A 20,463-nucleotide genomic window follows, 5' to 3' on the forward strand; every position below is an offset into this window, starting at 1 on the left:
TGCAGCCAATTTAAGAAGCAACTCAAAACTTCAAAGTTTAAATATTTTTGTTCGAAAAAACTAAACTATCCCGGTCTTGTCTTTAATATCTCAAATATTCATTTTGAAGTGGTGCAGATTAAATTCTATTAAAGGGTCAACAGGGTCAAGCAGAAAATCTAAGTTCCTCAAAGTCAATTGGTCATTTTCTGATCTTAAAACATTGACCTTGTTTTGATTTCTAATTTTGTTTTCATTAGATGTGTTCTGTACAGTTTATAAGAAAGGTTTTACATATAGGTTTATCGGAAAAAGACTCAAACCAAATTTATGCGACTGATATACTTAACCAGCTATAGTTGAGTTTGTGTAGTTTTAATAGTTGTAACTATGTGTACAGTTTATAAACTCAGGGTATTTTTTATTGTTTAAATTAAAACTACACAGGATACCTCTTTAATGTTCTCTACAGACCTGTGTGGTGAACTGTTATCTTAATAGTCAGGGGAGAGGGAACTGATTCATTCAACACCTGGAAAAGTTTCTAAATTTCTATTAACATCTACATAGAACTATATTTGTTTCAGTTGTTTGGGGTCACAGTCTGACACATACACATCATGACCTGACTTATATCAGCCGTTCACACTCTGACACGCATTCCAGGTGTGATCCAGCAGCTGCTCCTCAAACAGTTGGACATGCATTTCAGAATATGTCACATACTGGAGAAGCAGCGACAGGTCCTCGTACAACCCTCATGCGTACTTTCGTCATGTTTGGGGCCTGACACACACACACACACACACACACACAGGACAGCTATTCCCCGTCAGCATGTGGCTTGGTGTGTAACCGGAGTCGAACAGCAAAGCTGAGAATGTCAACACTTAAAGAGTCTTTAACTGTGCGACATGCACATCCTGTACTTAAAGTTAAAAAGCTTCACGAGGGAAAGAAGTAAAGACTCAAGGTCTGAATTTTATGGAGATAAACGTGGTTGTGGTATGTTTCCAGGTAGTCTTGTGACTCCATTGACATAAGCCCTGATAATTAGTGGATCAGAACATCCAACTCAGCACACTGATGCTAGGGACATAGTGTGAAGTCTCTGCGTTTGGGATGAAGTTACTCCGACAGACAGACTGCCTCTCTTTAATTAGACGTGTTTATATACAATACATGACACCGCCACACCAAGGACACGTGGCCAAATCTTGTCTAAGAAAAGATCTTTATTTATAAAAACAACAGTATAACCAGTTACATACTTTACTGAAAAAAGCAACTTCTCAGAGCCAAGGCAGGTATGAATGGTACATCATAGTTTTACATGGATAGGCAACAGTACAAATATACTATATGAGTGGAGAGTAAAAAAAAACAAAGATGATTGGTCTCTTTTGCCTTTAAAACAAGTCAGCAGTAAAACTGGGACTAAAAAGTGGAACTAATTGCATAATTCTTGCATCCACCGCTCCCTCACGTACAAACCCCGAAATAAAATATAAACCAGACAGATTAAAGAACAAAAAAAGAGAACCAAGACAAAAAAATGTGCTTTTTGTCCAACTTTAAAGGAAACATCTCCCAAATCTGTCTGTTAAAAACTCGAGTCTCCTCTGAGTGAAGAAGCCTCCCAAGTGTTAATGTAAATACGGCACGACAGGAATGAAAATGTCCACGTCTCAATGACTACACATCGCAAAGAAAGAGCAAGTAGTATTTTATCAGTACGAGGACAAATCAGAGATAAATATTAGTCAAGAGACCCCTTCTGAAGACTCATGTTGTGTCCATAGTGTTAACCTTAAATAAAATAGCATGGAATGGTTTCTGAAGCAGGATGTCGCAAAGTTTCAGAGGTTTAGTGGTGCATGTTCTGCGCTTCGCATGTCATTAACAGGTCTCTGCTTAAAGTCAAAACAATCTTTCCACAGGGGGAGCAAAAGAAAATATGGAAATTTAAGTATCAAACACAAAAGGAGGCAGTTGGTACATACAAAAAAAAAAAAGAAAGAAGCATTGTCACAGGAGTAGGAGCACACGATAAAAAGAGACGACGAGCTGATGAAACAATCAACACGTGGTCGTATGGGTCGGGTCCATGCACACACACTCACACACACACACTTTCATTCAAAAAGGTCCATATTAATTTTTTCCCCACACACACACAGCCACAGGTTTACTGTATGACAAATATACACCCACCTGTCTTCTCTTGTCTACGCCTGAGCTCGTCCCAACCGAGAGAAAATAACTCTAGACAGGAAAATAACTCCTATATAAACATTCTCAATCTACAGGGACGTCGTCGGTCTGCCGCCGTGTCCCACCCTCCCACCAATCCCAGTAGAGGGATGATTTAAATTAATGAGCTAAAACTAATGCAGTCAATCCCATTTTCTTTTTATATACAGTATATACCCTACATAGAAGTCTACGTACAAATTCATCATCAGGATATGGGTGTTGGCAGCAACATGTCAACAACAGAAAAAACATTTAAAAAAAAAGGAGGATGACAACACCAGAATTAAATGATTGTCAACTAAGGTGATTGCCTTTACAGAGGAACTATAATTCAAAAACAGAATATAGTCTTGATGCTACAACTTGAATGAATTTGTAAAAAGTTGGTTTGTATCTGTGCTGCGCCAAACTTGCATGTCTGCAACACAAACCGCTTTCTTTGGAAGCCAACCCCCAACTCCTGATCCCATCTGCGGGGTGATAGAGAGACAGAGAGAGATAAAGAGGGAGATCAAGAGAGGAGGAGGTGGAGAGAGGGAGAGAGTCTGTGCGTTTGGATCTTCTCTCCTCAGTAGCAGTGGTAGGGCAGGGACGGCCCAGTCTGAGTGATGCACACGATCAGTTTTTCTGGAGGAGCGGAGCAAAAAAATACACCCATTAGAATAATTAACAGATCAAACTATATGTTATAAAAAAATCTATATATATATTGTTAATTTACACACTAAACATGGAGGAGAAACAAAGACTCACTCTGTGGTATAAGTATGAAAAAGCTGCACAGGCGAGCGGTCACAATATCCAGATGTTCAATATTACCCTGATATCATTAGTTTTCCCTGTGTTTATGTATATAAATTCACTAAATTTAATAGAGCATTTGAATGATATAATAAATCTGTTGATATTAATTGACCACATGAGTTGCAATACCCTCTAGAGCCACAAGAGAGTGCACTGAAAAACAAATCGAAAACCACTGACAAAAGGCATCAAAAGAAAAAGCTGCAATTGAGGACTAAGGAGACAAATATGCCCCAACATGGAAATGTTATCAAACACTGCACTTTGTTCCTAAAGTGACTGTGAACCCACTGCAGCAGTTCCTCCTCTGAGACACACAAACCTATTTTTGAGACAATAGAGATCCAACTGTAAAACCCCTTCCTCAAAAGTTAAAGAGGATTTTGGAAACAAAAGTAAAAACCGTAAATCGTTTGAGACACGGTGCTTTACCTCGGTTCTTTAATTGTGCTTTATAACATAAGTTTATATTAAAATAAGCATTGGTATTAAAGTACTGATATTGTGACGTCACTACTGCAAAAACAGCCTTTATTGTTCTGGGGACTTCAATCTTTGTCAGCCTGAGATTAATCTCTACACAGACAGTGTGGACCACCTTGCAGCATACTATACCAGCAAGTACACATCAGCACAATACACCTCAACCAGTGTTTGAGTCCACAGTTAACGACAGAGACCAGGATTCACTGAGGGTTTGAAGTTATATAAGACAAAGGAAAAGAGCTCAGAGTCCATGCAGGACAAGAGGTCAGCTGGACATACCATGCTGTTACATGCAGAGGGGAGTAGAGGGGAGGGGGGAGGGCTAACCATCGTAGGAGTCCAACAGAGGCAGGGAGCCCTTTCTGCCCCCATACACCCCTCGCTGAGAGACAACGAGAGAAAGAGAGAGAGGAAGTGAGCGTGAGAGTAAGAAATTGTCAGTAAATGTGAGGTTTTAAAAGGCCGTTCACGAAAAAGGTCAAACCGTGGAATTAGTCATAGTGGAACAGGTGAGTAGCGGTTAGTGAAGTTAAGTGAGCAATCCAGCACGTGAATGAGCAGAAGCAGGATTTGTATGTACCGGTAAAGTGTCTGTGGTGTCATCCAGAGTGTGTCTCCTCTCCCTCTGGTCCAGTGTAGAGTAGGCCTCTAAAATGTGCAGAGAAAAATTTACTCTGTTGTCAAAGTGGGGAAAAAAAGATTCTACAAATTTCTCTCCTTGAACTGATGATAAATGTACTTACCAGGGCCAAGGTCGTTTAGTGGAATCATGTCCCTCTTTTCCCCTAAAATAAAGAAATGCATGATTACATGTCAAACATAACAAGTAAATGCACCATCTGTAAATATTTCACTAAAGGTAGGATTTAAAAACCGTTCAAATAATTGAAGCCACATAATGCTTCTGACTCTGACCTCTGTCCAGCAGCGGCGTGGTGCTGTCCTCATAGGCTCCGTTAGTTCGGGTGCTCGGGCCGTTGGTGGCGCTGGTGTTGACCATGAAGTCCGTCTTCTTCCAGCCATCTTTCTCCAGAGGCCGACGCAGCTCCTTGTGGGCCCAGACCAGCTGCAGCACCTGGCCCGCCCCCCGCACCTCGCGGTCGGAACGCTTGCTGTGGGACACAGGCAGACATGTTCAGGCTCAGACCTTATGTCATGTTCTCCCAGTGGGGCTATAGAATCTGAGCTTGTGTTTACAAATAAATTAAAAGCACCATATCTCACTCTACAGAAGCCACTTACCCATCCTTGTTAATAAGCACCAGCCTCTCAATGCCCTGCGAGGCTCGGAGAGTCTTCGAAGCCTCCAGACTGTTGCCTAGCACCTCAGTGAGCGTGCTCAGTACAGAAACCACAGTTTCCTCGGATAGAACACGTCCAGATTGGCTTTGGCCTCCAGGCAGGTTGGCCACAAGGTGAGGCACTGCATGCAAACCTGCAGAGGGAAACGCGTAATGTAGTTCAGCTTTTGAGAAAAACTTTCACATGCATAAAGAACAAATATTCTGAACAAAATGAACTTAACCACGATTAAAATCTCAGAGTTTTCAACAAGCTGATGTTCTCACCGAGTAGTTCACAGTTGCGGTTGTCGATGGCGAGGTTCCTCAAGGCTCCGGACATCGCCCTGACCACACGGTCATTCCCGTGAGCCAGCAGTTCTGCCATCATGGGCAGACCCTTCTCCAGACGCACAGTGGCCCGGATGTATCGACCGTACTGAAGAACGAGCAGACACAAGCAGTAATGAGTCGTTTTACACCAACAGCAGTGTCACTCCACTAACTTCAGATTGAGTATTGAGTAGTTTTTCCACAGCCTACGGGTCAGAGGTAAACTGCCCTTCACGTACTCAAAATGCTCATAAATATTACGGATAATCTTTATTTACTAATTCTATGTTTTTATAAGGATGTGTTGAAATGGTACTAACAGTCCATCTTCCAGCACACAGGTTCTGGATGGCACCGGCAGCAGCCTCCAGCACCGAGGGATTCTTGCTCTCTCTGAGCAGCGACGTGTAAACACGAACCACCTCTGGTTGGAACAACAGCTCGTAACCTGAGGTCAACAGAGAGGGAACAGAGTAGATTAGATTAGAGTATATCGCATTTCAGCATCTTGGACAAGGTGCAGGTTAAGTCTCAACTAAAACGGACATTTGCCATCAGAGCCTGGAGACACTTCAGACTCAAATCAAAACATCTTCATCTCTAAGCCTAACGAAGACTCATAAAAGCCTAATAGATACAGAATGTGACGAAGACATGATCTTAAATCATAAACCTAATTATTTTTTACATATTGTTTTTTGACCAAAGAATTAAGAACCTGTACATAATTTGCTGAATTTGAAATAAAAAAGGAGAAACTTGAAATAAATCAAGTGACTAAGTATTTCACACTCTTGCATCATAGTGAAAAACCCCCTTACTCCAGAATGAGCTTGTTGCGGTTTTACAGGAAATCTGTTTTATGTTTATGGGTCAAGAATAAATCCTGAGAGTAGCAAGTAGTAAATTTATCTGGTCATGTAGAACAGCTTCGTCCTAGACGGATCAATTCATGATATGAGGATAAAAAAAAAAAAACGCACACAAACACACATATACCTTTGGCGGGTGTTGTCCTCTTTGGAATATCCACCTGATCTCCACTTCCATCATCTCCATCCTTCTTTCCTGCAGCAAGAAAAAACCCCAGCAGACAAAACATGAAAGTTAGAGCTGAAGAAAAGAAGCAGATCAAGTGAAGCCCGCTGAGATGAGCATTCAGGTTATCCTCAGTCCTTGGCTTTATGACAGCGTTACGTAAAATCCAACCATGCAACCAGTGGAACAAGCACTTGGAACATGCAGTGGGGTTTGACATCCAGTGATCATGCCAATGTACCGCAAGTGAAGTCACCATTCACATTGGTGCAGTGAACTGCTATGATGCATTAGTAACATGAGTGATGACAGAGCGGTCAAAATAGTTTTTCCAAAACGTATGACGACAACACCGAGAGAGGAATCTTACCTTTAGAAAACCATTCATCTAAATAGAGCAGAGAGAGAGAGAGAGGAGGGAGTGAAGGAGGAGGGGAAGAAAGACGAGAGAAAGGTAAGGAGGAAAGAGATGAAGAAAAGGAGGGAAACAGTGGTAGAGTGAGAAAAACAGCAACAGGCGCTTCCGCCACCAACAAGCTCAAAGCCACCAGCAGCAGCAGCAGCAGCAGCAGATGCAGCAGCAGATGCAGCAGCTATCCATCTTTCAACAGCAAATCTCTCGGACACATTAACTGGAACCCTAAGTCACTGTCAGACACTGACCTTTGCCCTTTCGAGAGCCAAAGCAGCCCCCTTTCTTAGTGGTGGTCGGCCCCTGATTGACGGGCGCGGACTCTGTGTAACGTTCACAGCCGGGAACTTCACGGTGAACATGATAGGACAGATTCCTCAGGAGGCAAACGCTGTTCTCCACCAACTACAGGAGGAGGGGATGAAACGGGAACAAGGTGTCATGAGTGGAAGAACCAACGATAAAAGTGTAAAGATCGGTGATTGTCTTCAGAGTGTAGGTACCTTATTATCCACATCTTTGCGGTTGATCTGTGACTGGACAACGTACATGAGTGAATCCACCAATCCTGTGCACTCTCTGAGCTTTCGCCGGGCCTCGCTGCGTTCTGAACTCACATTCCTGTTGGAGAGACGGAGAACTTGAGCACATAATTGCATGTTTTCTTCTCAAAATAAGTCTCCACCGCTCTCACTCTTCTCTCCATTCATTGATCCCTTGCGTACCTAAGGCAGCCAGCAGTGTTGGTCAAGGCGGTTTCCCACTCCAGATGGCGTGGTTTGCAGCTTTCCTCTGCACCGTTGCTTGCTCGCTCCCAGCCCGAGTGTGGAACGACCACCTCATCAGCTAGGGCGTGCAGGGCGTGGTCTACAATCTCCATCTTCACAGAGTCGTGGGATGAGAGGTTCCACAAGGTGCCTGGGACGACATTACAACAATACTATTACTACCACTTTCAATAATTTGACTGATTTGCTGTACAAGTGATGAATAATGATTGAATCGAGTCGAAGAGTTGATCTTTTGTTTCTCTCATCCGTCACATCATAACACAAGGGTTATACGTCATTAACAGTATTATTTCGGGTCTTTTATATTAAGACTCAAACGAGAGTTTCTTATTTTTTGTTCACCAGCACGTGTTATTTTGATTCTATTGACCAAATTGATATGTGTGTTTGAGCACTCAAGTAATAAATGAGAGGCTATGATGCATTTCAATTAAGTACATATTTTAAAAAACTATATACAATACAAATTATACATTTTAGCTTTATATGATCAGCGTTACCTGTGATAGTGTCAGTGAGGTCCTGGTCACGAGTTTTCCTCAGTAGCCTGACCAGCGCGGGCACTCCATCACAGTTCTTAATGGCGATCTTGTTTTCTTGGTCTCGCCCGTATGAAATGTTCTTCAGTGCTCCACAGGCCGAGTGGTGGACGTCCTTGCTGGGGTGGTCCAGCATTGTTACCAAGGATGGGATACCTTTCATGCGTCGCACATCTGTCTTAACCTAAAGACAAAACACAATATTAGCAAGCTCGTATCACAGATTTAATCACCACACAGAAACATAATTGTCTCCTGCATCTGTTCTACCTTGTCATTTTTGAATGTGAGATGCTGGAGGAAGGCAGCAGCGTTGGTCTTGACAGGATCCAGGCGGTAGTTCAGCATGGCGATGACCTCAGGCAGCTCAGGCTGTCTCCATGAGCCAGGAGGACCCTTTCTCAAGGTGCTGTCCAGTGAAGCCATGCTGCCTCTGTCCATTGTCATGGCAACGCCCCAGGCATAAGGGTCACCTCCTCCCATGTCACCATCCAAAGTGTCCTCGCAGCTCCTGCATATTGTCAAAGGAGATATATACAGAATAATGAGATCAGTCTAAAGTCATATTTTCAGATTAAACCCCCAAAAAAACAGATGCAAGATATAATAACAATGTTTTACCTGAGTCTTCGTCGGTCCACAACCCCAGGGCCCGGCCCCGGGCCCAGACGCGGCATGGTTCCGTAGCCTCCGGGGTGCATGACTGGAGGCCCCATACCATAGTCATCATATCCCACACTGCGCTGGTCATCCTCCATACCATAGTGGCCTTGGCCATAACGCATCTCCAATGCTGAGCCCAAGGCCCTCATTCCCCGGCTCACCTGGGGCTGTGCTGCGTAAGGGTCAAGCTGCTGACGGCTTGGAGCCCGGTAGCCAGAATCCAGAGTCCTGTAGCCATCGACAGGCCTGTGGAGGGAAGAGAAGAACAGAAGTAATCACTTGTTTCATTCATACAGCCCATCGTCAGTGATTTCCCCTTCTTACGGCACAGTGATGTGGGATAAATCTAAATCTAAGAAATTTAAATCTTGAGTCACCTGTTATCTGGCTTCATAATCCTGATTCTAACCAGAGTTAAAAGAAGTTTGGATATGCCTTAATGTTCTCATTGGTTAACATGCATTTCATCATGAACTATAAATTACTGTAAATTCTGCTCTTGTCAATCTCCTCCATTATATCTCTATAAAGCTCAGCTATTTCCAGTTAATATTGTAGTGACCACTTTTGAAGAACTTGAGACATTTTAGAAAAAATAAGTTGCCTAATCTGATGTCAGTGGTTTGTGAGTAACTAACGACGGAGGACCAGACCTGCTTCAACAGTGGAAATTTGCGTTTGAATGCAAGGATAGCGTTGTTATGTACACTTAAAATTACATATTACTACATCCAGAAATAAATCATGAAACAACAGTTCCATTATAGGAGGGTCTTGTACCTGTAGCGTTCGTCCATGTGTGAGCCCCTGCTCAGGCTAGTGTATGCTTCAGATGGCGGGCCCGCCCGGTACTCGTCGTACCCTGCGTTTACTACAGGTGCGTAGTGGTAGTTCCTGGGGACTGTGGCAGTAGGGTAGTCTCCTCCTACAGGCTGCCTGTAAGGACGGTCAAGTGTGGCACTGTAGCCCCCCATACCGGACACGGACAAGCCCCCATCGATGGACATGGAGTCAGAGGGCAGGACTGTGCGTGACATTGGTTTTTTCATGTGAGGGAGACTTGTGTCCATCCGTCTTGTGGTTCCCTCTTCCGAAAACACAGAGTGCACTTCCTGTAAGTCGTCTTCCGGTGTGTAGCTCTCATCTAGAGCGCCGTGTGCAGGGTCCACCATTCTGTACTGTAGAAGAGACACAACAATCATTTAAATTTTTTCAAAATCGGATGTATAAATATATTAACATTTGCATAAGAATCTACATACAAAAACACGTACCTGTGTTCCGTTCATGTACGCGTCAGTGAGTTTCAGTCGTTCTATGTCTGCATCACCTAAACGCCCGTTCTGGGATAAAAGAAACACACAACTTTGAAATACATGGTGTAAAAATAACATGATGCAAACAAAAATGTCACTGAAAACATTCAAGTGAGCCTGAGCGCCTGATTCCAAGAAGCCAGAGCTGTCTACTTTCTTACAACCACCCAGATGATATTACTGCAGCTGAAGCACATTCAGTGCTGACCACACCGTCCCTGCATGTTCATGGTCTGTGAATCCCTGCCAGACTTGGAGGACACTTTGGAGTGTAGCCATTCATCCCCCTTTAGTCCGTTACATAATCAATGACTGTCACCCTGTATAACTCATACTTTCTACCCAACCCTGAGTAATACTTCTTATTCAATGTTATTTCAAAATATGAGCAGCAGCCTCAAGCTGATTCGGATGTGACACAGGATAACTGGGCTACTATTTGAAAAATGAATCAATAATAAGTGTTGAATGCCACTGACTCCCACTGAGTATTGTGTACTGCACTAAAGAACATGTCCACAAGGAGGCAGGGCTGTTATTTTTATGCAATCAAAGTGATGGCCGCACTTCCCCTACAGCTGCTCCCTCCCCTAATACCACTTCATCTACAAATAGTTTAAAACCATGCACATCGTCATCACCATTTATATCTACAGATATAAACCATGTAGCACAAGGCCAAAAACACCAAGTCCCTCTCTTATCCAGCATCCTCCAGCTCCTTGACACTAATCAGAAGAAGCCCTTTCCAAGGATTCCAAAAAGACAAAATATACGATCTAATCAATGTCAGGATGCCCTCAAAAGAAGGAAAACATTAAGGAATACATTTTTAAATTACTCTAGTGAGTCCCTTTACAAGGCCAAGTCCTAAACATAAGCTTTAATGTCAGCTCTTGAATATTGCAATGCCGGACCTCTTGGTTACCTGACACCATAATAATGGCTCTAAATTGAGATGAGACTACAATCTGGCAAAGCGGCGAAACAATCTCACTGGTAAACACACAAATAGCAGAAGTACAATTTGTCAAAATGTCTAATGTCACAAATTCCAACAGTTTTATAATATATCGTTATTATAACAACAACCAACTCTAAAACATAGGCTATAGGACTGATACAATGTAAACAAAAAACAACACAGAGCTTGATTTGTAGCTGTTCAATTTACAAAACATGCAACATAATTTGTAGGTAGCAGCCACAATAGAAGTAATATATATGATATTAACCGAATGCATGTTAAATGATTCAAATAATAACAACAAAGTAAATAAAAACGTTACCACAAGTGATGTATAATATTGCGATTCACATGCATGACAGTTGACCACATAGCAAAAACACAACATGCTGCAACAGAGAGGAAATTAACGGATTCCACAGCTGAGGCGGACAAGGTGTAAACATGTGTGTGTCAGAGCGTGTATCCGCTGATTGACACTGAAGGCATGCTGAAAGTGAGGGATGATTACAATCTCAGGCATGTTAAAGCAGTCCAACTATGCAGAAGCACAAACTGATTCGTTTGAGGATGTGGGCAAACAGACAGACGGCTCTATGAGATACAGACAATGAAGAAATTCGCTTGAAGATGACGTGCGGACAAAAACTCGCAGAGCGCTGGTGAAGAAAATGCGAGGCGGAGGAGAGGAGTGATGAATGACGGATGTCAATGGGAGAAAATTATGCATTAATTGAATGGATGATGGGAATGATGATCCAAGATGGAGACTGTAGAAGTCTACGGATTTCCAAAAGGGGGTTGTGAGCGTTACCTGTGTGTGAGGGAGGGAGCGACCCAGTGCCGAGGGGCTGGTGGCAGAGAGGCCCACTCTCCTCCTCTCCTCCTCCAGCGCCCGGGTCAGCTGTTCAAACTGCACCTCCTGCTCCCTGACCGACTCCAGCAGAGCCGCTGCGCTCTCACACTGCTCCATACACACTACACGGCCCCAAGGGGAGAGAGGGGGGCGTTACACACTTCCATACACATACCCTCAGTCACACTACAGCACGGGGAGAGGGAGTCTAACATAAACGGACACACCTCTCCTTACAAAGTACAGCAACATCCACTGGATGCAGGACACGTGTGATGATGTGGAGTCAGATCGGATTTGTCTGCTGACAGAGCTGGTTTTATAACTCAGGCTCAAGCTTTTGAAACCCATCCACACCAATTACTGTATATAAAAACAGACGACACGAAAGCTCAGCAAAAAACAGAAGCCAAAGCATCTTGATCATCCCCTGGTGAGGACATGGGCCAAATTAAAAAAAAATAAAAAAAGCCTAGTACATACAAGTAAATATTAACCAAAGATTGTTTCTGTTGTTTTAGGTAGTTGTTTCCAGACTGATGTATGTTCAAGATTTTACTTAGTTATTTGATGCAAAAAAAAACCTTTATACAGCATCTTTACTCAAAGTTACAGCTGCGCAGACTCAGCACCTGTATACAGGATATTTTGGCATTAGTTTTGCATAGTGAGGGGAAGTGGAGACACGTCATCCATCTCTATATATTGGGATTGCACAAGAGTAGAAATGCACTTTTGGCCTCATTAGTTAAGACAGTAGGGCAGTGTGATAATGATATATGTTGTGTGGTGGAGGACAATTGTCTGTCATTTCGTGGTCTATTGTTCATTTTAATGTGCTGCAAATCACTCTTCTACAGCAATACTTGTCATCATTTGAATGGGGCTTTGTGTTCTTCCACACCGCGAGGGTGCAGGCCGGACATTTGCATGAAGGAACTGCTGAGTAAATGTGTCACCGAACAGGATCATTATGAAAGGGAGGACAACTCTGACCAGCCAAAACAGGGGCTCCCCCTCTGTCACATGGACTTGTTTGGGTATGAAAAGTCTGACATGAACAAAATTAAGCTGCAGACCAGTCCTCAGAAATGGCTCCCACAGTCGCTAACCTCTTTTACATAAACGCAAGATTAATGAAAATAGTGCGGGAGGAGTGAATGGATGAGAGCCACTGAAGTTCAGTCGGGTGCTCAAATTATGTTGCAGACGCTGCAAGAGGCTTTCACCGGCAGCAGACCATATGGCAAAGACTCACTAAGATAGAAGGAGATAACAGCTGCTGATATGTAAATGTTCCATCAGGATATGGGATTTTGATCATATCATGCAGCCCGGTGTCAATTAAGAAAATGTTGTTTTTGTTAACGACGTCTATTCCCCAGAATGTCTGTTGTGGTCTAATAACATTATTTTCCACCCCTTCAAACTCTGAAAATATTCTGCTTCAAATTTCATGCAGACTTTAGGATAACTGGATCATGTCAGCACTGATAAAAGCCAAAACCACAAGAAGCATGTGAAAGGAATCACTGCTAATGGTAAGGGCAGCAGTGAACTACCCATGTAGTATCACTAAAACTATGATTCACATGACATGATGATGTGAGTTTGTCTGATTTGAGAAACAAAATACAGAAGAAAACGCAGCGGGAGGATGAAGGGCTAGATGATAGTGGGTTTTTTATGGAATTGAACATAAATGAGGAGATAGTTTCGCAATATTAAATTTGTCTCTATCACCAAGCCATACATTTGATATGAACACTGAACAATGCATGGAGGACACCTCATAGTTGTTATTGTCCTCATAGATGCCAACAAAAATATTAACTGAGATTAAAACAAAAGATAAGGACAGATCTTTCAATAAATCCTGTGCAGTTTGTAGACTTTGTAAAACAGCACTGATGTTCTATCTAGAGACTGCAAGCTAACTTTTTTACTTTTAAAAAGAGGGGGAACAACATTTGTATTCAACATTTAGAGGAATATGCATTGTCTCCGGTACATATACATGTTTATTTAATGGACCTGTACGTTTGGCTCAGAAGAATCATAATATGAGATATAAACATAATTATTTAATTCTGTCTGACTACTTTCATCTGCTATGGGGGTGCATAATCTGCTCAAACAAATATTGAAGAACAAGGCCTGTTTCACGAAAACAGAAGCAACCTTAAAAATTGGAGGAAGCGTAACATCACAAGAGGGGTCATTCAATTTAGGAACAACCGCATACTTCTGTTCACAGTTCATACAGAAAATACACACCAGCGCCGACACAGTCAGTTTCAGAGAAAAATCAGGAATACAAACCTTCACCTGTGGGTGTGGTTTGAGTAGAAGAGGTGAGAGATCGAGCCGAGATCAGAGGCTGAGCTCTAGCTGCTCATGTGTAGGACGACACCGAACCACCAAGCCCAGAAACGAGGAGGAATGGACTGCAGGAAGAGAGAAGACGGGGAGGTGGAGGGAAGAGAAGGATCAGGACAGAGAGAGGGAGAAAGGTTTCAGTGAAGGCCGAAGGCACCTGAAAAACAGCAACACAGTGGGAATACCATACGAGTGTGGCAACAAGATCTATGTTTGCACTGCGAGCAGAAAAACAGAGAGGAAGACAGAGACATACACAAGCTCCAGTCTACAGACACACCCTGTATTTACTCAACATTTAGCCTGCGTACGGCAGTACCCTGCAGCTCATTGCGGACCACAAAGCATTGAGGCAGTTTGAGAGATATAAAATATGTTTGTGTGTCCTCGCTTTTCCTTCTTCGGGTTAACTTTGACTTTTGCTTTTCTTCCAGCCTTTCCTCTCTTATCAGCTTCATCTGAAGCCAACTCTCTCAGTCTGCTACTCTTGTTCTTTCAACTTCACTGTTCTTTTTCCCTCCCCCTAAAGATTGTTGCTCGGTCGTCTGTGCTCTGAGAGAAAGACATTGTTATATCAGAGCCAAACAAGTGGAGACGCCAAATCCTCTTATCTGTTTGATACACCCTCTGCCAAAACACACACAAAAGTAAGGAGGGGTGACCAAATTTCTGTTTCTCAAAGTCTACCCAACATTCACTGAAAAACGTGCTGCAAGTTTGGACAACAAACAGGGGCCTGCATTTACTATTTAATGTTTGTGTGCTTGACAGGTAGAGTGATAACAAGTCCACACGACAAACAGCTGAGCAGAAGGTGGAATAGGTTGAAACAGAGACATGGTGAGGAATGACTCACAGTTTCACCTGCTTCAGATTGTGCAAACAAAAACCCAAAAAAAAGCAGCCAGGGTGATATCACCGTTTCAAAGTATTGCGACACCTCACATGACCCTTAACTGATCAAATGAAACCTGCAGAGGCGGCCGCTGTTCCTGTAAGTTCCATTCAAATGAATGAGTAACACACACACATACGCTTCCTTCGAAAAGAATCCCAGCTTGGGGTGTGCCCAGTGTGGGAAAAAAGGGGGAGGAAAGTGGGACGGCCTGTTGAGAAAACGAGGAGTGGCTGATACAAATTTTCACATGAAAAAGGAATCTGGGCATGTGTAAGGCTGACTGACAGGAAGACATGACATCACACGCGGTGCTGTGTTTGGTGACTGCGGGGGCCCCGAGCACATAAACTCCCACCTGAGCCAGTGACTAGCTGCTGTCCTGGAGCACACATGCCTATATATGGTCATAGCCAGGCCAAGGGCTTGTATTATCCACCACAGCCCAAGAGACAGTCAGAGAACTGCAAACAAATAAAGCAAGCGGAGACTCTGGCAGCGAAAAAGACGGGAGCAGAGTGAGAGGAGCGGGTGAGCAGGAGCGGAAGAGGGGGGTAGAGGCAGATAAGGAAAGGAGTGCTGAATAAAAGATAAAAGCTGATCTTGCATTCCTTGCATTGTCTCCTGCCAATTCAGCACAGCAGCCCACCCACTCAACCAGTGTAAAACAACCTGAGAGGGACACTGGCTACAATGGTTCAGGGGAGCCACAGGAACCCAGAGAAACAGACCCTATTAGATGATCGTCTTATAGTTAACACTGTGTCAGTCCAATGAAGCATATAATCATTATCAACAAGCCACACACCATTCATACACAAGTAATTATGAACTGAGATTATTATTTCTTGCCAAGTTTGCTTGGGAACATGATATTCTCTGTGTGTGTGTGTGTGTGTGTGTTAACCTCAGCCAGAGTGTGGAATTCACAGCTGTCCGTCCAGGAGGCCACTGGAACAATGAGAAGTTTGTGCAACTGAGAACACGAACGCAAGCGTGAAAAAAAGTTTCAGAGCACAGACAACACCATTGGCCACATTGGAGTGTGAGTGTATATGTGCGAGTGCATGTGTGTGTTTTTGAGGGGTGGGGGGGGGGGGGGGGGGGTTAAGTTCATGTCACTCCTGACACACTCATGACTCCTGTCCCCTTTTCGTCTCCCTCTCTCACAGCTGTTGGTTTTAAACTTGAAGGTCCCCGGCGAGTTTCGTTGAACATAGACTTTCCCCGTTCCCCTCTAACCCACTTCCTCACAAACAGGATGTCAACGATCCAACATCAGAACTTTGTAAAGGGATGCGACGGTGACTTTGGCTCACAATAAAACGTTTTCCTCAAAAGAACTACCTAACACAATCCTCCACGGCCAATATGTTGATCATGCGACCACAAACCACTTCCCACTTACATAATTATTTTCCGTCTACTGGTTTCTGTTCCGCTTTCGGTCCCTGTGAATCTAAAGGCTGGAGAATAACAGTTTCAAATGATAAGTTCATATATTTTGGTTGGTTTATTTACAGAGTTCCAATCATCTAACTGCAGAATCCTTATTTTAGAGAGGCTGAAAACTAATTGAAGCAAAAGTCAGATATGCTGGTAACGGTTTTGATAAATTACTTGTAGTGTATGCAACTTTAGGGGGGAAAGAGTCAAAGTATTCGGTGGTTCCAGAGTTCAAAATATGGATATTTTTCATATTCTCATATTTCTATTTCAGCAAATTCAATATGTCTGGGTTTTAAACTGATTACAGGACAAAATAAAATCTATTGGAGCTCTGGAAATGAGTATGGCAATTTATCACAGTTTTCTGACATTTAAGAAGAACATATATTGCTGACTATAATTGTTTTTATTGTTGACAACATTAAGAAAAAGAAAAGAAAAGCAGCAAATCAGGATTTAGCACAAGAACAGAATCTACTTTGAAACGATGGACTTAATCATTTTAGTCCTGCACGCTGAGGATGAGCCTCACTACACAGACTTTAAATAGCCTAAAGCAAAATAATGTGGTATTGTTATTTACAATCCTTGAAGGGCGAGGCAGGGAACAACATGCAGAAAAAAGGATAACTTTCGCCCTCCCTAAACGCGACTGTAACAAACGGTCAAAATGTCAACAGAGCCTTGGGGTCAAGAACTCCCCAAACATCTGATCGAGGCCTGACACACCACCAGTCATATCTCCATTCGCTTCTGGAGTCGTCAGTCAGCATGACTCACTCAACCCTGTCGGAAGACATCTGTGATCACCGTGCACATACGGAACCAACAATGCAGACCTTTGTCAGCTTAATGAAACACTGGTTAATACAGCGAGGGCTCCCACCTGCCATCAGCAGCAGAGACTCCCGACTAGACGAACCGTCAAGACACGTGTTTGTTCTCACGTCTCCAGGTAACTGACACTGCGATTTGCTGATAAGTTGCCGCACTGCCACCGTGTATGGTTTAAGCCGAGCGCGGATTTCAAGTTTTAGCTCACTAATCCACTTAACACATACACACATCATGTTCACATGCACGCAGAGACACACACACAAACCAGTTCCCTTTGTGGATTAACCTGAGCCCACAGACAGCAGACACAATTGTAGTTAGTGTCGGGGCAAGAATCAACAATCAAACAACGACTTGGAGACGAGCAGTGAGCAAAGGCTGATACATGGCTGTTCAGTCACATATGGTGTTATTAGTGGCAGAACCTGCAGCGTCGACTGTGTTACACACAGACACACACACACACAATAACCATTAACCACGACAGAACTAAAGCCCAGAAAGAAGACACCTACCTACACTGCAGTCCCTGTCTGCATGACACCGCTGTTTACAAGAGAAAGGCCAGTTACTTGTTCTCACTCAGGTTGACAGTTATCCCCACCCTGCCCTTTCTTTTCCAACCAGAGCAAGTTTGCACAAGACCCATCCAACAGGTTCCCAGGCGAACAACCTCCAACTCCCACCCAGAATGTGCGTGTGACAGACGACAACTCCTGGGACCACCACCTTTACACTGCAAATACACAAAACTGGCTCAACCTACAGCGGAACACACATGTCTAGACAAACGAGTAGTGAGGTTTCCGTTTACCTTAAAGTGGTCCCTGGTGAAATCTACTGATGGATGACTGTCTGCCACAGACAGACAGACAGACAGACAGACCAGTTTACAGCAGACAGCACAGACAGTAACAGACAGCAACGTTAAGTAGGTCAGACCTCTGTGAAAGTGTGAGACCAGGAAACTGAACCCGGGCGACTTCAGCGATATAAAGCCGTCACAGTCTTGCCCCCTGTTGATCCCCAGACCCCGGTCCTCTCCGACAGACCGTACCCTGAACCATCTGGAACCGGCTGCACTGAGCTAGCGCCCCGGTCCCTTATCTAACTATATCTAACAATCAAACCCCCACACTTAGAGTCGTGAATTGATTCCCCCCTCCCTCCAACGTTTTGCATCCATGTGGGGCAGGGGCGCCGAGATTGGCAGCGTTGACTTAAACCCAGCCAGCAATGCAATCACGCTGATATCAAACGACTCTCCCGAACAAAGACTCCGGCATTTCGAACATGTATTCACCCGGTGGCTCTGCGGACGCCACGGTCCAGATAACTGACACAGAGGGGATCGAATCAGACCCGGTCGGCCACCGCGCTCGCCCAGCACTCGTGTGACCTGGTTTTGCTGTCCTGCTACGTTAGCATCACAATAACCCACACGTAGCCGAGCAGCGGGCTAGCGTTAGCATAGCAAACACAGATTAGCACGCACGGGCGCTGGACTTGGCGTGGGTTCGGTGGAGCGGCCTTTTTAGCTAATTCAGAGGTGATTGTGTGCGTTGGCCCTCGGTATCAAGGACCTGCTGGAGGCGCAGGTCCCCGTGAAGACAGCGGCGCCGTCGAGGAGCACGGTTTGAACTTTAGGTTAGCACTGGGGCTAGCGCTAGCCTCGGAGTCGTGTTTCTGATATGTCGGTGTGACCACTCCTTGCCAACGCTGCAGTGCACCGAGTATCTGCGAGCGGGGGGAAACAGCGCGGGCCCCGGGCCCCCGACCACCTGGAGCCGTTCACAGACACAACTCACCTGCTTAGTGGAGAGTCCGTCCTGCCGCCTTCCAGACTGTGTTCGGTGCTTCGGTGTGTTTTCTCCCCTCGGTTCCCCCTCCTTCTCCGGCTTCTGGGTCAAGCTTGTTAAAGACGAAGCGACATCACCGAGTTTTCTATCACCGAGAGGGCGGGGCCAGAGAGACGCTTTACCGTATACACTGCGCACACACAAGTTTCGCCCCACACTCACGCACAAACACTCACAATTTCTCCATACACACAGTCATGTCCTCCTTACACACACATACACAGACAGTCATGTCATCCTCCCACACACATAGTTATGTCCTCCTCACGTACACATAATTTATGTATTTTCTTGATCGTATTTATTATTCTATTTTTGTAGTTCATCAATCTGTCTGTTGTTATTTCTTCCTTGTCAAACACTTTATAACCTTGTTAATTAAAGTGCTATACATATAAAGTGTATTATTATTATCAGTAGTAGAAGAAGTAGTAGTGGTGGTATTTCAAACTTTAGTCTTTTAACCTTGAGACGAACCAGAACTATGAATTCATTAATTCATTAGTTGACTGACAAAAAAAACTGTTTCACTTTCAAGCAAAAAATGGTCAGGCAGCAGTTTCATACATGCCAGTTTCCCAGTTTTCTTATAACACAAAACTCAATGTGTCTGTGGTGTTGGCTGTAGGGTCAGAAATCCTAGATCATTTCAATATGGAGTTTCATGGACTAATAACAGGCGTCATTCATATTTTAGACATTATAAAACTGAAAACAAAGCTAATTGCAGTGGTTGATATTTTACTTTTCTGATGTAAGTTTCTGGCAAATTTATGATTATCCGATTACATAGTATTAAATGACATATATATATATATAAATAACACTGCCTGATATAAGCAAGCCACATGATCATAAGAGGGGAGTAGAATATTCCATTTCTCTTAATATCTCCTTATTACGATAACTGCCTCCCCATTTTCATGTCACTCCCCCTAACCACACACACACGCACACACACACACACACACACTCATGTCATTTCATTGATTGCCCATGAACAATGGCCTGAGAGGAAGCAGCATTTCTTGGGGAAGTACAACAACAGCATTCCACACCAATGCGACAAAACTACTGGCACGTAAAACCACTACCAGTGACCATCACATCCACCACATGGGCCCGATCAGTAACACAAGAAGTAACAGATGAATCATGCCTGACCAGAGAACTGTTTTTGGGATAGTTGCGTGACGTGAATATTATCTTATTATTATTAAATATATGTTTATATATATATATTTAAAGCTTTTACAGAAGTTATTATACCTTTAGTTTTAGTTTTTTGGGTGTAAAGTTTTTCTGACTTTGGGGCAAAATTGAA

General features: G+C 43.6%; 1 protein-coding gene across 7 annotated transcripts; it reads right to left on the reverse strand.

Moving 5' to 3' along the window:
* Positions 1 to 1,196: 1,196 nt before the first annotated feature.
* On the reverse strand, positions 1,197 to 19,221 carry LOC133958505 (catenin delta-1-like). Of its 7 annotated transcripts, none has more exons than XM_062393351.1 (21): positions 19,089 to 19,221; positions 14,049 to 14,167; positions 11,679 to 11,842; positions 9,856 to 9,924; positions 9,362 to 9,759; positions 8,540 to 8,827; positions 8,189 to 8,429; positions 7,880 to 8,102; positions 7,314 to 7,506; positions 7,092 to 7,209; positions 6,840 to 6,993; positions 6,547 to 6,564; positions 6,138 to 6,206; positions 5,459 to 5,586; positions 5,094 to 5,244; positions 4,768 to 4,960; positions 4,441 to 4,637; positions 4,269 to 4,310; positions 4,106 to 4,173; positions 3,805 to 3,907; positions 1,197 to 2,862 (listed from the first exon to the last, which is right to left on the reverse strand). In XM_062393351.1, exons 3-20 carry the CDS (start codon positions 11,835 to 11,837, stop codon positions 3,848 to 3,850), a joined length of 2,769 nt encoding a protein of 922 aa, XP_062249335.1. In that variant the 5' UTR covers positions 11,838 to 11,842; positions 14,049 to 14,167; positions 19,089 to 19,221; the 3' UTR covers positions 1,197 to 2,862; positions 3,805 to 3,847. The 7 variants fall into 7 exon arrangements, with proteins under 7 accessions (XP_062249335.1, XP_062249334.1, XP_062249336.1 ...); XM_062393350.1 differs by having other exon boundaries at positions 14,043 to 14,167; XM_062393352.1 differs by lacking the exon at positions 19,089 to 19,221 and adding an exon at positions 15,902 to 15,981 and having other exon boundaries at positions 14,043 to 14,167.
* Between the last annotated feature and the right edge of the window lie 1,242 nt (positions 19,222 to 20,463).

This window comes from Platichthys flesus, chromosome 8, assembly GCF_949316205.1.
Source record: "Platichthys flesus chromosome 8, fPlaFle2.1, whole genome shotgun sequence".
In the NCBI taxonomy this organism is placed as follows: Eukaryota; Metazoa; Chordata; class Actinopteri; order Pleuronectiformes; family Pleuronectidae; genus Platichthys; species Platichthys flesus.

Coding starts and splice junctions, on each gene's coding strand:
- LOC133958505 (XM_062393353.1), bottom strand. CDS start 11,837: ATGGAGCAGTGTGAGAGCGCAGCGGCTCTGCTGGAGTCGGTCAGGGAG. Junction 8,828..9,361: donor CACATGGACGAACGCTACAG/GTACAAGACCCT, acceptor TTCCCTCCACAG/GCCTGTCGATGGCTACAGGA. Junction 8,430..8,539: donor GTGGACCGACGAAGACTCAG/GTAAAACATTGT, acceptor GACAATATGCAG/GAGCTGCGAGGACACTTTGG.